Here is a 17,008-nt window from a genome sequence, read left to right as displayed (position 1 = left end):
CTGAAACTCAGAAAGGGCAAGTAATTGCCCGAGGTCATAAGTGTCCAAGCCGGATACGAACCAGCTCCACGTAAACGCTGCCACTTTCTACCATGCCCCTGTCCCCAACAACCTGAACAGTGGGCTAACACAGCCCCACCCAGGGGCTCCTGTAAGGAGAAGCATTTCAGAGATGGCAGGGGGTTCAGAGGTTAAGTTGCTGCTTTCCTGGGGAGAAGGCCGGGGGTCTGCCACTCAGGAACCTCCACCAATGACCCTGTAGCCACCGCCAGTGAGCTACGTGCACATGGGCTCAGCCCACACCCACGGCCCACTTCAGAAGCCCTTCCTGAAGTCCGCTGCACCTCAGTCTCTTCAAAGACAATGAAAAATATTCTTATAGGATGTGCTTTAGGTAAAAGAATCCAAGGCAGTCAATCTGGGGGTGACCACCCATCTGTAGGAGGCAATGGACACATTGTTGGGGGCCGGGAAGCTGAATTTCACTGCTTACAAAATGATTTGACAAGACCCAAGCTCCCTGCATGGCCCAGCCCTCCCGGCTCGCTAGCCTCTGTCCCCACCCCTTACGCCTACACTACTCAACCTCACAATGACCTCTGCGACTCTGCACCTGCTGTTCCTCCTACCCGGAACCCTCAAGCCTGGCTCTCTAACTGGCAGTGCCTTCCTCTTCATGTCAGTCTCAAATCAAGTATCATCCCCTCGGAGACACTCTCATGGCTGCCACTGGGGAGCCACACCTCAGCTACTCCCAGAGCACCCTGTTTTCATTTTTTGTGTTACTATCTGAAATGACCCTTTTGTAGGGCTGTGCTTGTCACAATCTGCTCTCCTCCTTGGGAACATGGGCTTTGCCAGGGCAGAAATCTCTCTACTGTCGAGCCTAGTTTTATCTGAGCACCTGGCCAACACCTGGCACAGAGGGATGCTCAGAAAGCATTACGGACTCTTATTACCTGAAGTCCTGGACAGCTCGTGCAAAGGAGCTCCTGAGGACACCAGTGGGTCCATTACAAAGTCCCATAGTCTTCTCACTGGAAAGAGCCCTGGGACTGACAGTCAAATTCAAGAAAACAGAAATGAAGACCTTTATAGTCTCATCTCTTGAGGTGTCAACATGCTATGGGGCCAGGAATTGGGGTGCAGATCCAGATATGAGGCAGGTACTGAGCACTCAGTCCATCAAGTCAGATGAGGCCCAGCTGGAAGAAAGTTGTCAGTGGAAGGCTCGCGGTGCATAACAGTTAAACCAGGAGAAACAAACAGGGGTCTTTCCACTTTCTGCAAACCTTAACCTTTGGTCCATGGCTTTCCACACATTGGACTTGCCATCCACCCACTGTGCCGCACCCGAAGGCGTGAACTCTTCTGCCCACGAGCACAGACCCATGTAGCTCCAGGTCCTGCCCCCTGTACCCAGGAAGCCTTGCACAGCACACCCCAGGGGGGCAAAACTGGGCGCTGGTCTCCCTGGTCCAGATGGCTCTTTACCACAATAACCTTTGAATCTCAAAAACAAATTTAAAAAAAGGAAAACAACTATTATTTCAAGTAGAAACAGAGATGAAACAAAAGAGTGCTCGGGGCCAAGTCAGTCCAGATCAAACAGGCCCTGGAAGGAAGCAGCAGAAGAGGCAGTCCAGTCGAGCGAGTTTGGATGCACCGATTTTGAGTGAATAATCCATCTCTGGGGTGGAAAGGGGTAACAATGCTACATGGACTCTGGGACTTCATGTCCGATCAGTCAGCTACTAGAAAAATCCAACTCCAAAATCAAGCATTCTACTCTCGTCTGACAAACATTTGGACGCCAGCTACCAGATTTGGCTTGGCCAGTACTGAGCAAAGTGGACCCCAAGATGCACGAGGTCCGCAGAGTGGCGGGAGCTGACTGAAAAGGCACCACTGCAGAAGTCAGAGCCACCCTCCCAGGCTTATCAGAGGGTGGGGTCCGAGCACCTCTCCCCCATGACGCTAGCAGACCACCACTGCACTTCAGACAAAGCACAAGCTTTGGAGTCACATGTAAGTGCGGTTTGTTATTCAAACACAGGCTAGGGGTCTCAGATAGTGCAGCCATTACTAAGAAGGAGCTTGGCCTCCCACTGGCTCCTCCCCAAGGGGCGGGGAACGAGGAGTCTCCCTTGCCATCCACCCCCATCTCTCCAGAACACACTGCTGGAGCTTCCAGGGTCACCCTCACTTGAATTTGGCAAAATTCTGCTTCAAGCCAGATTTGTAGGCTTCTGGTGTCAACAACAGACGATGGGAAACTCTGGCAAATTCCCTTTCATCCCCATAGCCCGTTCCCCTCCCCACCCAGCGAGATGACCTTCCTATCTGTGCCTCGGGGTAGTGTTTCTGTTCATGTGTCTGTGTTATGAATGATTAACGGTCTGTAAACACTATTGTCAAATGTCCCATACCGCGTCTTAATTCCTGGCAGCACTGTGTGTGAAAGACCCATCTCTAGGGCTGGGCAAACATCAAGTCCCCTGGTTCTGCCGCGGTGCAATCTGGGACCAGCCTCTTCCAGCAGGCTTCACCTGTTCTCTCTCCCAAGTGACATGGTGCCCACGTCTGCCCTCCAGACCCATAGGTAATGCCACAAAGATCATTCTCAAATCTATTCCCTGCAGACCTTTCTGCAGGTGCTGAGCACATGGTATCCTGCAGCCTTCTTGGTTCTGCCAGCCTCCTGGGTGGTGGCTTGTCTCTGAGCCCAAGCATTTCTTCAGATGCGTGTTGGTTATGAGGTGCCTTCACCTGTCAACTCCCATCTCTGCCCTCTGTTCCTCTTCGATGGAGATTTCTGCCTATTTCTGGGTGATTTGCATGAGGTCCTTGTATATTCTAACTGTTAATCTCTCGAAGGCTTTAGACACTGTCAATCCAGCTCTTCTTTCTGCTAGCTGCCTATTAACTGTCACTAGCGAGCTCAAGTCTCGACTGCTGATGTAATCCAGCTGTAAGACAGTTGAGGGCATTGGCCATTCCTCAGCCCTAATACCTGACTCAGGTATCACATCCATGGGTGAGTCACTGTAGACTCAAGAAAGGAATGATGGCTTTTGGCGCTGCCAGAGCTCACAGGCTCTGGGGAAGATGGACCGTCCATCAGCTGTAACACGGATGCAATGACCATGGTCATGGAGGGTTGTGCAAGATATAGTGAGGGGTTAAAGGCTTCAGGGGGCAAGGAGTCTCGCTGATAGACCTTGGCAGATAAAACTTTCCAGCAGCCCTGAAGGGAGGGTATTCCAGGCCAATGGAACAGCACCTGTGAAAGCCCGATTTGGGGAACCACAGGAATCCAGCTTGGCCACAGGCTGGACAAGGAGGAAGGGGCCATGTCCAGAGGAGCTCAGGTTTTCTCTGGTGCAGGACAAGGAACAGCACGTGTCCCTGTTCTCCCCCCAGCCACTGGGGAGTCGCCCTCCACACCACCTGCGCTCAAGGAAGACCTCTGGCCTCACCTCAGCTATAAAAGCAGTGTATGCAAGTTTCCAAGAAACCCACACAAATATTCTAGAAAGAAAGGGATTCAGGAGCATCCAAGTTCATCAAGATAGAAAAGAGGCAGCTCTCGGACAGGTCTTCATTGTCCTGAGATGACGACGTCCCTCCCTGGCCTCTGGTGGGAGCGGCTCTCACTGCTGCTTTTGCCTTGGAAATTCTCAGCAACAATGTGCTGGTGCCAGAAACATGCCGAATAACATCACTAGTGACAACGCAGAATATTCCCCAAGACCCTACCGTGATCTCTGCCAGTCAGCTGTTTGCTGACTCTAAGCCATTTGCATGCTCAATAATGGCAATTTTCAAGGGGGAAGAAAAAGTCATTGGCGGGACCATTTTGCTCTGAGCTATGTGATTGCCTTATTTTTTCCAGCCAGAGAAGAAATCTATACGGCAGACACATGGCAGCCAAGAGGGTAGGCCCAGGAGGGGGCTGTGCAAATCGCAGTGAGGGTTAAGGGCTTCAAAGGGGTCAAGGTGTGAAGGCCGAGTGAGCCTCCAAAGATAAGCCTGGAACCTGGGTGGGACTCCAGCCCAACAGAACAAACTAGCCCAACAGAACAATCTCTGGCCAACCTCTGGTCTCTCTAAGGCCTCAGTCTCTCCAAGCAGAAAAAGAAATGCTGTCTTAGGACAGTCACCTTATCAGGTCAGAGCATTAGGAAATGTCAAGAAAGTGTGGGGGGGATTGTCACCTGACACCTAATTACTCCTGTGAATTGGAGGGCCTGTATAGTTTCTTCCTTCTCGGCTCCACCAGCTCAGTTGAGGGTTACAAGTATGCAAAGAGGAGTTAGATGGCCTGAGGTTGGTGCTCCCCACATTTCTCCAACTTCAAAAGGTGCTCCCCACCCAAATCCCTGTGACCACTTGCTCTGATGACATGTGATTCTTGTAAGGGGAGGCCACTGAGCTCCCAAAGCCATCTGCACACCCTTCCACCTGCCAGCTGCCATGCCCAGGCCAGGAGTTCAGCTGCACCCGAGAAAGAGGCTAAAACTAACCAGAGCCCACTGTCTCACCCTGATTAGGGAGCCCCATGGCCTCACACAGACAATGTGGGCTGTGGGTTTATGCTTAATGTCAACATCACCATTTTAGGGACTCCCTGCACCCTTGACAGCTCTTGAAGTCAGAGAAGCAAAACCTGCATGCAAGAGATCGACCAATAGAGTCCCCAAAGTCTCTTTCAGCCTTGGGCCTTTACACCCCATGGGAGGTGGCGGTGCCAGAACATTTGCTCTCCAAAGATGAAATTCGCTCTCTGGAAACAAAGTAGGCTTGCCCACTCTTGAGGGAACCGGCCATGGAAAGCCGGGAGCAACACCTGGATCCCATAACTCTCGGAGATTTGCTCCCAGCCCAAGCTGTTTACAGTTACATACAGCAAACCAACATCAGCTGGGCGGAGATGGACGCCTGCCCGCTGAGAAGCCGGGAGGTCAATGGGAAAAAATTATTTTAGTCAATGTGGAGCCTTCATGTTTGGAACTTTTATCCAAACTGTGGCAATGTTCTCATGCTCCCCCTGTGCGGACACATGCCCTCCTCCAAGGCTCACTCCCAGGGAGCTAGGGGCTGAGGGGGAGGAACCCTAGTGCGTCACAGGGCTGATGAAGGGCCCTCAAAGAGAGGAGGCCCCTGTCCTGAGAGCACCCTGATGCTGATGTGCACAGGCCAGCAGGATGGTTGACAAGGTCAGCAAGCAGCCGGGCTGTGAGGGCAGGGACGGCGGCCTCCTATCCAGCAGCCGTGGGGCACGACACCTCCAAGGCCTCACGAGGCAGTAGGGGCTACACTGAACAGATTTTCAGTCACAGCTCCTCTTCCAGGAGGGAAGGAGATGCTGCCCCTCTGGCTGAGAGCAAGCCTCATTTCCCCCGACTCTGAGGTGATCAGCTCCTCCTGGGAGGCCTGGCTCCAGGAAATGGGAGCCTGAGGTGCGCAGAGCCCAGGCCCCAGGGGACCCTCTCTTCTCTACCCAGAGAACCTGGCTGGCCTCAGGTTCTCAGTGGAAATCACTTTCCGACACTTCAGAGCAGGAGACCTGAAGGGAAATGCAGGGTGAAAAGAATGAGAAAGTGTTAAGAAAAGTGCAGGAAGGGGCGGGGGAGGAGAGAGAAAAACACTGTCTGTGTAGGAGTTGGTGTGACCCCGTGTTCACCCAAGACACTGACACTTGTGCGTGATGTTTTTGTTGAGAACCCAACCTGCTTTTGCCACAGACTAACTTCCGGAGCATCTGGGTTGTTACTGACTTGAATTAGCATCTCCATAGGACACAAGCCTCACCCAGCCCAAGTGCCTTCCATGGTTGTCTCTAGAGACCGCCAAGGGCTACAGACACTGAGCTTTGTCAGTGCAACAGGGCTGTGGTCATCCTATAACCATGCTTGACCTCCTACACCACAATCTTTGGCCACAATTCTGGTCACATCAAAGAAGGGGGCCCCCATCTCTAAAATAAGCTAAAAGGCATGAAGTCCAACCCTGCTGTTCTCTCTTGGGCTAGCCTCACTGCCTTGAGCCTTTGTGCCGTTGGTGTGAGGTTTTGTGTACTTGCTGCTTCCGTGCAAGATCACCACCCTTGATTTCCTTCCAGTTGTGCAGGGAACTGCCAAGCACAAGTGACAGGAGGCCTCTGTTAACCATCCACCATAGCGGTGATACCCATCTTCCTTCAAAGAATGCGCTGGAGGGGGAATGCCACAAAGGCCCGAAGATACAAAGGACAGCAGGGTGGTGACCCTCTCTCTCAGCCTCACCAGGAGTCTGGGACCATAGCTGAGAATATTTGCCCTAGGAGACCATGAAGAGGGAGACAAGATACCCCAAATATACTTGTCACCCAATAAGTCCCAGCCCCGATGTCAGGAATACCGAGCATGCTAGAGAATTCCCTCCAAAAGGACCACATTTGAATTTTAGTAAATCAGCTCAATATGGTCTAGGATTGTGGGTATTCAATAAAAGAAGTCAGTGAAATCACCAGACAATAAGCTCTTTCAACACAATCTTTTTTTCTCCCCCCATCTGGGGACTTGAATACAGTTCATATGAATAAATCCTGTTGTGTAAAAACTGGGGGAGAAGAAAAGAGAGGGTGGAGGATGGAAGGAAATGGCAAGATTCCCACTTGCTGGTCTAACTGGAAGGCTAAGACAGTCTCCAGAACCCAAAAGAGCACCAGCGAGCCAGGGGGGCCCTTAGATGGTGGCAACAACCTGCACTCAGGTGAGGAAGCTCCTGGAATTTCCCCACTCACTCACACCCAGCTTCTCCTCTCGAGCCTCCCATCCTCGCCTCAAACCAGAAGTGAGCTCTTGGGCTGCCTCAGCCTGGCCCTTCCTAGGTGGTCCAGCCACAGCAGGCTTGCCCTGCAACAAGGCAGCTTCCCTTCAAACATGCACAAAAAAAAAAAAAAAAAAAAAAAAAAACCACACCATTTCCCGCCTCTCCCTCCCCTATCCCTAACCCCCCAACTAAGTCAAGATGATGAAAACCAAAGAATGCACCAGCTATTCTGTAATTCTTCCTGACAACCCCCAAGAACAGGTGCAACACACCTGCCATATTGGGTAACAATACACCTGTGAGCAGGAAGAATTGACCCATGAGTTGCAACCCAGGGTCATTCATGGTTGAACGTGATCTGGGCCCATCTGGTCCTCGTGGACAGCTCTACAGTCTTCCCAGAGCCTGTACTGGAGGTGGAAAGGCACAGCTCCAGCTCCCAGAATCAGAGTCAAAGTTCATCTGAAGAACAAGCCAACCTGACATGGGTTGATTGTTTGAAAATGGAATCACCAGAATCTTCGGGGTGCACTGGACCACCACATAGATCCCCCTTCATTCCTGTAAAATTCCACATCCTGTCTCCCAGACTGGTTCAGCCAGGGCTGGTGCGTCTGCCCTTGCATCACCAGACTTCTCCCAGGCTGGAAACAAGACACGCCATTCCTTACATCATGTGGGACAGGTACACCGTTTTTGCTAACTCATGGGTTCTCCCGCCTGATAGCAATCCCAGCTAGCACAGACAAGCAGGAGCGCCAAAAACAAAAAGTCAGCCAGGAAGAATTACGGTGCCGACTCGGGCGCTCAGTTCCAGCTCAATAACTTTATTGGTGGAACAAAAAGACTTGCAAGAAGGCTGCCCAGTGTCAATACATTAGATCCATGTGTGCGTGGCTGCAGCGTTCCCAGGCTGGGGCCAGAGCTGAGGCTTCTATGTCCCATCACCCGCCTGTGCTCATCCGCCGCTGGGGCTTCAGGGAAACTGCCTTTCCTCGCTCTAAAAAGAGGGAGGGTTTTCACCAACGCATTGTATGCACCTAGTCAAGAAGAGCCTTGCATGGAGGATGCTGTGTGGCATATGAGGCCTCCATCTTTTATTTTGTACCTAAATTCTTTTTTTTTTTTAAGATTTATTTATTTATACAAGAACTGGGGTACAGGCCAGAGGTGCAGGAAGGTGAGAGGATTCACCAGAGACAGAGCAGGAAGCAGAACAGGCAGATGAACTGAAAACACTGCTGAGGCGAGCAGCAGGCGAGACAGGAGAGATCTGCCGTGCCATGTGGGTATCTCCCTGGCCGGCTGGGAATCGAACCGATGCTGCAGAGGCTGCAGACAGCTCCACAGCACTGCACTCAACCTGCTGCACCACTGCCACCGGGGAGGCCCTGTATCGTACCAAAATTCTTCAACCTCTTCGTCTGTACGTCAATACCTGCAGGTCACAGCAGACATGACCACAGCGAGACCTCGGATTCTATTTACAAGCAGTGACGGCCTAACAACCCACTCGAGGGATTCGACATCAAATACCACAGCACCACCAGCTCTCGGGTTTATCTTAAACTCGGTTCTCGGGATGGTAATTTACCACAGGGGAGGCAAGCTGCCCTCTTAACAACACAGTTCTAAGTTTTCACAAATACCTGGAACTGGATCACCTCCGCCACAGAGGGAGATGCGATAAAGATTTCAGTCATTCCAGAAATTTCCCTCATCCCTTTTGGGGGTCACTCTGTCCCCAGCCTCAAAACTAAAGACCTGCTTTCTTTCTCTCCAGTTATGCCAGAAAGTCACAGAAGTGACTACACAGTGTGCAGGCTTTTGAGTCTGGCTTCTTTCACTAGCACGCTGGTAAGTGTCCCTCCTGATTAGTAGACCTTGGACTTTCCTTGTCCAAAAGATAAAAGGACTGGTTGGAATTCATCTTTGCTTGAAGATGAATTTGGAGAAACCGAATTCTTGACTTAGGGTCTTTTAATAAAGCTGAAGCCTGAGAATAGGGTGAGCCACGATCTCTGTCCACCCAGGATGAGGGTGTCCTGGGCCATGGGACTTTCAGTGGTGAAACCAGGAAAGTCCCAGGCAAACAGGGAGGTTGGTCACTCAGCAGGGATAGCTCCCCTCCCCCACCCGGCAGAGTTCCAGGTTCCCCAGGCTCACATTCCTTCTAGCCTAGGCAGGTTGCCACCTGGGAGCTAACAGCCAATTTGCAAAGTGGGGCCTGAGCCCCTATGCAGGGCCCATCTTGCTCCACCAGACCAGCGGCTGCCTTTGAAGTCACAGGAAGGGGCCCGGGGCAGAAGAGAAGTCAGGAGTGTTTAGAAAACAGCAAGCAGGGCCACTGTGGGGTGGGTGGGTGTCCTCCCCACTCTGCCCGCATGTTTAGACCCACAGAGAGACCAGGCGGGCATGAACATACCCAGGGAATTATCCTGCCTTCGCCTGGTCCGGAGCAGCATGACCAGGTGAGGCTGGCTCTTGGGGTGGGCTCTGTACTCTCTCCGCTCCTTCTCTCAATGGGGTTTTGGTTGGTTTGTGCCCAGATGAGCGAGGGAAAAGGTAGGGACCAGGGAACAGAAAACTAGGCAGGAGCTCCCAGTTCTCATTGCAAACTAGGGATCTCTCCTACAGAAATTTTCTGGAGCATCAGAGAAAAGTGAGGCAGGGCCAGGATGTGGTCTCCAGGAGACTTGAGGAGTCTTGTCCGTCTCCATTCCAGGCGACATAGAGGGGGATCCTGGGGGCTGTCTCTGAGAAGCAAGGGAACCCACAAGTGGACTGAGTAACCCCAACTTAGTGCTCCCAGCAGCCTAGAAAGCATGCCATGGGTCTAATGGGTGCCCAAGTAAACTGTGAGGACCCTGCCTGCTTCCACAAGAAGGCAGGAAGCAGTGGCGTCAGAAACACATCAGAGGTTTTAGTTCTCTGTTCCCTGGAATCAGTTTACCATCACCCCTTCTCAAAGCTATTTACCAGTAGCTCTTCCATGTTATTTCACCAAGCGGCCTGTGAGGCAGGTTAGTAACATTATCCTCACTTGCACAGATGAGGAAACAAGGCCCAGAGTGATTAATTGACTTGCCCAAGGTCGCACAGCAAGTTAGTGGTGAAGGCCAGATTAGAACCCCGAGCCCCTGAGTGCCCAGGCCATGCCCTGCTCCATGAGATCCCTCAGTCTTGGTTCTAGAGCATAGGCAGAGGCAGATCTGTGCCCTCAGAAGCCCTGGCGGTCAGGGGAGGTGCTGCAGGGGCACAGGCAGGCTCATACTCACAAGCAGAAACCTGCAGGATCCTTCTCTGTACCACCAGGCAGCAACACCCCTGTGCTGGAACAGACAGAAACACGGCTCGAGTCGGGAAAGCCCAGGGTGGCCTCCATGCACCGGCCTCTCCATTTCTGGAATTTAGCCTTGAGATGGTGCTTCATTTTCCTTGGTGGACCAGGTCTGTTCTCGAGGCCAGAGCATGGGAAACCATGTGCTCCTGTAGCCTGGAATTCATTCATTCACTCATTCCTCAGCCATGTTCCCGGCAGCTACTTTATGCTTGGCAGCTCACCAGGGCTGGAGACAGGGACACTTAGAAGACAGACAAGACCACTATCTGGAAGGACTTCAGTCTAACAGTAAAAGACATATATACATCTAGTAATTATGAGACAACATGACATTAACTCAACAAACATGTGTCGAGCACCAATGATGGGCCAAGCACGGGTGAGGCTCGACTTCGAGCAGTAAGGGAGCAGAGGGAATCTAGGGAGACTTCATGGAAGAGGAGGCACATCGGCTAGGTCCAAAAGACTCAAGTGTTTCATTAAGTAGCTAGTCCCTTCCTGGCTGAAGGGACACCCATAAGAAGGCATCTGAAGTTGCTTTGAGGACTTCTTTCTAAATACACTGTTATTAGAACAGGAAACTCAATTCTTTGGGATTTTGCATCCTGTTCCTGACTGGGGTAAGTGCTTCATCTCTTTAGGTCTCTGTTGACCTGTCTCTCAAGTGGGGGTGAGGGTGAGTCATCCAGTGTTACAGAGGGTGACTCTGGGCTTCCCTAACAATCTGTGGAGACAGGCTCACACAAAAGTCCTTGAGAAACTACCCCACCCCCACCCCATGGGGGGCAATGGCATTCCCTTTCCCACTAAGTCTGCTGCTTTCCAGCTCTCAACAGGAAATTGGTGTATTTATAAGACTCACAATCCCAAACTGACCTCCCTGGGCTCCCCACTCTCCCGCCTTCATCTTCCTCTCAAGACACATCCTCCCTCCAAAGATTCCTCAGTGACCACAAAGCAACCGTCACAGATGTGCGTGCAGAGTCAGATGCAGACACACTCCCCCAGGCTAATTCCTCAATGGGGAAACTGAGGCCTGGGGCGCTCGGTGACTCTGAGCCCAAGGAAACAGAGCAGCACGGGTCTCCGGTTCCCAAGCCTGGGCTTGGACAGACACACCACCCGGCCTGGCTGGGGGAGAGGCCCCCTTCTCTGAATGACAGCAGTCTTTAGAGAAACATTTCCCATCAGTAAAGGGATTTGGAAGAAACTGGCAGCGCTTCCTAAGCTTTGAAGAGCCTTGGCCCTCCTGGTCCTTTAATTGTGCTGGGAATCAGCCTGGTTCCCAGAATCTCTGCCCCTTCAGAAGAGAGGAAGGGTCCCGAGCAGAATTTCCCTCCCGCGCTGGCCTTTCAGCACCAAAGGTGACCCCTCACTATTTCTGTTAGAGACCATTTCATTGCCAAAGTATCAAGGGCTCCCACACAAAGAACTTCAAAGTCAAGAGGACTCAGGGTCAAGTACAATACAGAGCAAACCCAGAGCTTAGGATTCTGAAGCATCATGTTGACGACTGTTCCCACAGCCTCACATGGCTTAGGGTGAATGACATTAGATTTCTGCAAATTTCACAAGATTTGGTTCAAGGGCATCACGTGACTGGGAGGCGGTGTCAGTTTCGCTCTACACTGGCTTTGGATGTTTCAGGTGATGAAGGCGTGGATATAATGACTTCTCTTTTTTCAATGGTTCTCAACTCATCGGCACATTAAAATTACCTGGAGACTTTTATAAAGACTACAAGGCCTGAACAAAGCCCCAACTAACCAGATCTCAATGTCCTGAGTGGGGCCTATACCCCTTTATTTTTTAAACCTCCCCTATGGTTCCCAGATGTGGCGAAGGTTAAGCACCACTGCCTGAGGCAGAACTTAAGCAGGGAAAAACCTGAGCTCCCAGGCAAGGAAAATCAAAGAATACAGGTGATTCTTCTGAAGGTGAAATGAACATCAATCTCTTTTAATTTGTTTTTCTTTTTCAGACCTTCCCTGATCACAGATCTCAGGATTCCCATAGAAGCTTTCAAGTATTTTTACTGGCGTGGTTCTTCTTAGCTCATCTCCACCTTCCAGTTCCCTAGAACTAAGTTCTCCCTCCTGGAATCTGGATCAGACGCAGAGACAAAAGCACATGGGGAAAGGATACTTCATACTCTCAACCAATTATTGTCATCCAAATTAAAGTGAAGATCTCAGCTGTGCCTGTTTGGCTCCAAGCATGACGCAATTTAGGAAGCTTCCAAATGGACATTCCAAGTGTGATCCACAGATAGTAGGTCAGTCACATTTGGCCCTGGACACACTCACCAGCTGGCAGAGCAGTAGGAACGAGAATCCTGGACCACATGGTGTGAGTTCAGCCAATGGGCTCATGCACAGGGATCCAAGAATGCCTTTATGAGTCATAAGTGCGTAAACACCCAAGGATGGGAACCTTTTCAAGGCACCCTCAGATGTTAGCACTGCTTAGACAACACCAAAGAGATTCACATACAAGATACAACAACTGTACCATCACTTTTTATGACAACTCTCATAAAAGCTCCATTTCTCTACCGCCTCACTCCCATAAGGATGACCCATATTAAAAAGACCAAAAACAACAAATGTTCACTAGGGTGTGTAGTAAAAGGAACCCTCATGCACTGCTGGTGGGAATGTAGATGTTCCAGTCCCTATGGAAAACAATATGGAGATTCCTCAAAATATTAAAAATAGATCTACCACATGATCTAGCAATTTCATTCCATATTTGTCCACAGAATGCACAAACACTAAATCAAGGGGACATATGCAAGCCTATGATCACTGCAGCACTATTTACAGTGGCCGAATTATGGAAACGACCTAAGTGCCAATGATAGGTGAGTAAAGAAGTTATGGTATATCCACATGATGGAATAGTACTCAACCATAAAAAGTGATGAAATGAAACCATCTGCAACAATTTTGCATGGAACCAGAGAGGTATTATGCTAAACAAAAAGCCAGAAGGGGATTGATAAATATTGGATAATTTCTCTCATATGCAGAATAAACAAAAGAACAGGAAAGAACTAAACCAAGCAAGCCCTAGAAATATGACTGCAGAACTGTGGCTACTGGAGTTGGGTGGTGGGGGCAGGAAACACAAAAGGGGGGTTGTCCAGATGACTATGGTGGAGGACTATGGTTGTTCTAATGGTGGGTGTGGTATGGTAACATACATCTGAAGAGGTGTGACCCTACTCTCCTAAATCATATACAGAATTGTTACTAACATTACCTCAATTTAAAAACTTCCATCTCTCTGGAAAGGCACCCACATAATCCTTCCCCTTAATTCCCACCTCATTTTTGCTTAAGAGTCACAGTTGCTTAGTGAATGGCGTGGAAGGGGTGGGTAGAACATCTGAAAATGTTTCTGCTTAGCCATCAGGTGATATTAAATCCTTTGGTTGCAGACATCTCTTTACATCCTACAAAACAGTGGAAAATCAGCCTAGAACCTAAAAATAAGTCTGGTCTGGAGGGTGTAAAATACGTAATAAGCAGGTTGAGTATGGAAAACAAGTTCTACAGTCATTGTTTTACACGATTTATAAATTAGAGAAAATAGTTTGAAAATCTGGAGACCCTGATGAGCCAATTTATCTATCTGGCAGAAGAAAAGCTCAAAACAGGACATTTAGAAACACAGGTTCAGGTGCTTAAATCACAATTCTGAAACGCATCCCAAATAATAAGACGACTTCTTTACATACCTTGAGAACCCAAGTAAATCTTGCTTTTCTGTTCAACTTTGTCATTAAAACCACTGTACAGAGTCACTCCACAATTTTTAATCTTACCTTAAAAATCAACCCCTCTCCAAAAAAAAAAAGCCCTGATCTCTAATGAGCAAGAGATTACAGATTCTAGTTAGTGCCCCTGGTTCATCAGATTGAGGCCGGCAGGCTTCACATGGCACAGACCAATTGTTCTTGTTTGAAGCACAAGTCACCCACTGCTCAAAAGAAAGGGGAAGTTGACATATGGGCTCCCCAAATTCCTCAACTGAAAGGTATAGTAAAAGTGTAAGCAGGACTCACTAGTGAGACTTGAAATGGAACTTTGGATCCAAAAACTCAAAGACGAGATGGGTTAGCTGCTGCTATCCAGATAATCCTCAAACTTATCACTTTCTGTCTGTAATTTACATGATACATGTGTTACCAAAAACGTAAGCACTCTGAACTGGAAGCTCTTTCAGTTGGCAAAAAGCCCCTAAGTGATCTTCAAGGAGAGCAAGGATTTTAAACTCCCAAGAGAAAAGGATCTCTAAGAAGACTTTCTCAAGTCTAGGGCCAAGACAACCTATTAATTCTAAAACCTTCTGACAACTGGACATTTGGGGAAAAAAAGAGCCCCAAATGTTATCATTTACCCTAACATAGATTTATATGCTGATTTAAGAAAGTAGCTTGGGACCTAGCCCTGCCACCAGGAGCTGACTCCCCCTTCCCTGCAGCAATGGCTGACGTGAGCTGGAAGGCAAGCCAGAGGCCAACACTTCTGGCCAGAAGGCAACTATGGATTCCCTGTGAGGGTGCCTCCCGGAGGGCAGAGGGGCCAGAGTGCAGGAGGGAGGCCCAAACTTCCATTTTACAAGGGGACAGTGGCTTCCTTAAGTGTTCTGAGACCACATAAGGGGGCATTCAGTCATTCAGGCAGAAAACTGACGTGATCCCAACAGAATCTGAGACCAAAATACCCACCCAGGGTTAGAAACATGAGGGAGGCTGCAGGGAGGGCTCAGAAAGACACTAAAGGTTACCAACCAATTTAACTCTGTCCCGGCAGCTGCTACGTTCCTGGCAAAGTCCTTTCCTTTACACATGAAGCCAGTCTAGGATTTAGGCCTTTCTCCCTCACCTTTAACCAGGTGAAACCAAATGAAAGGTGAAACCTCACCTTTACCCAAATGAGGAGGAAAAAAAAAAAAAAAAGGCAAGAGGGAACTTTCAAAAGGCAGGACGCATTTAGGAAATCAAAACCGGTCCCAAAAGGTCCCTTTGGGTTCATTTCAGAAATGAGAAACCACTGGGAGGGAGATTCCTTGGGAATCTGAGCAGGCTCTAGCACTCTCTCCCAGGGGAAAACAAATTTAGAAACAGTATTTCCTCTCGCAGGTTTGGCAGAGAGGAATCCGGGACAAGAAAGAGCAAGAGACTTTCCCAAACTCCTTTTGCAAAGATCTACAACGCGAGGCCCGCAGCCCGCTCCCGGGGCTCCCCGCACCCGGGCTCCCCAACCCCAGCCTTCTCGCCCCCGCCCACCCCCAAACCAGCCCAGCTGCGCTCGGGGCTAAGCTCTCGCGCCCGGACGCCTCCACGCGCTCCACCTGCTGGGCACCTCTCCCGGCCCCAATCTCGGCACCCTCTGCCTTCCCCTGGAGGAGCCCAGAGCCCGGGACCCAGCCGGGAGCCGAGCTGCGCGCCCACCCCAGCGCCCAAGCGCGCAGCGCGCGGAGGCGCCACCCGGGGTCTGCGGGAAGCCGTCCACTCCGGGGGCGCCCTGGGGCGGGGACCCAGCAACACGCCCCTCGCCCCAAGCGGTGCTCACGATTTCCACCCGACCTAATCGACCCCGGCCACTTTCCCGGGCGGCAGGGCTGGCGGCGGGGGTGGGGTGCTGTCACCAAGCGCGCCCCTTTCTCCAACAGGTGAGAAGCCTCGCGCGCCCACCCCGCTCTCGACGCCAGGGAGGGTGAAGGGCCGGGACCGCGGTCGCCCCGCGGGAGTCGCTGGCCGGCGGCGCGGCGATCCCGGGTCTGTGCGCCAGGTCCGGTCTGGACAAGGGCAGCCGGCTCTTCTCACCTGAGCCCCAGACCGACGCCCGACGCCCCCGCCGGCCCCAACCCGCCTCCCGGGCGCGGCCCTGGGCGGGAGGAGCGTGGGTGAGCCCCGGGGGGACGCGCGCACTCACCTTTGTACCGCTCCATGGGGGCGACGGCGCGCGCTCCTCGCCCGGCGACTCCGCGGCGGCGCTGCGCTCTGGGGCTCGGCTCTGCGCACGGGGCGGCCGCCTCGCCCCTCCCCGTGAAGTCACGGGCGCTGCTGGACCTCCCGGCGCGGCCGCGGCGCCCCGAGCCCCGGCCTCCGCCCCCGCGGGGAACTCCGGGAGGACCCGGGCAGACAGTCGGCGCTGCGCTCCGAGCGCGCCCCGCGCCCCGCTCCGCCCCGGCCGCCCGGCAGCTCCACGCGCCCGCGCCCCTGGGCGGCGAGAGCCGGAGAGACCCGGGCGAGGCCAAACCTGGGGGCGGCCGCGCCGAGGGGCGGGCCCGGGCGGGGCTACGGGCGCGCTCTCCCAACCCCGGCCGCAGACCCACTGCCCGGAGGAGGAGACTGAGGAGCCCCGAGCCGCAGACCGGCTTAGAGCGCCGCCCGCCTCACCGCGGGCGCTGTTTCCCTGGCCCTCCCCGAGGGGCGAGGAGGAGGTGAGGGTGGGAGGCACCCAGCCTTCACCTCGCGCTGGTCCCCGGATCCTCGGGACTTGCTCCCACCTTTTTGCAACACTTCTGGGCAGCAGCTGCCGACTGCGCACAGGAGGGCGCGTGGAAACCTCTGCTTGTGGCCTTCCACCCGAGCCCAGGTCTCCCTGCGCCCTCGCTCCAGGCGCTCTGAGAAGGACTGGGGTTTCTAGAGGCACCTGCACAAATCTGGGAGCCCCAGGTGTTTGGACCCGCACGGCTGGGGGCGGGGGGTGGCATCTACTCATAGGGCAGTCAGCTGTGGCTCCGACTCTGCCCTGAGGCGTCAGCACCGAGCACCACGTTGTGTCTTTTACCTTTGGCCATCTGGCCCTCCAGCGTCACAACACACCCAACACT

General features: G+C 52.1%; 1 protein-coding gene across 3 annotated transcripts in view; it reads right to left on the bottom strand.

Moving 5' to 3' along the window:
- Nucleotides 1-16,120, bottom strand: part of AFAP1L2 (actin filament associated protein 1 like 2) — a gene marked incomplete at both ends in the record, with an annotated part of 85,572 nt that extends 69,452 nt beyond the window's left edge. For all 3 annotated transcript variants that reach the window (XM_084245627.1, XM_084245628.1, XM_084245629.1), the window contains 2 exons: nt 10,095-10,148; nt 16,105-16,120. In XM_084245627.1, the coding sequence (XP_084101753.1) occupies nt 10,095-10,148; nt 16,105-16,120 (70 nt within the window). The remainder of the gene's footprint in view (nt 1-10,094; nt 10,149-16,104) is intronic.
- Nucleotides 16,121-17,008: the final 888 nt, after the last annotated feature.

This window comes from Talpa europaea, assembly GCF_964194135.1.
Source record: "Talpa europaea genome assembly, chromosome: 10".
In the NCBI taxonomy this organism is placed as follows: Eukaryota; Metazoa; Chordata; class Mammalia; order Eulipotyphla; family Talpidae; genus Talpa; species Talpa europaea.
This window is presented reverse-complemented; position numbering and strand designations above follow the sequence as displayed.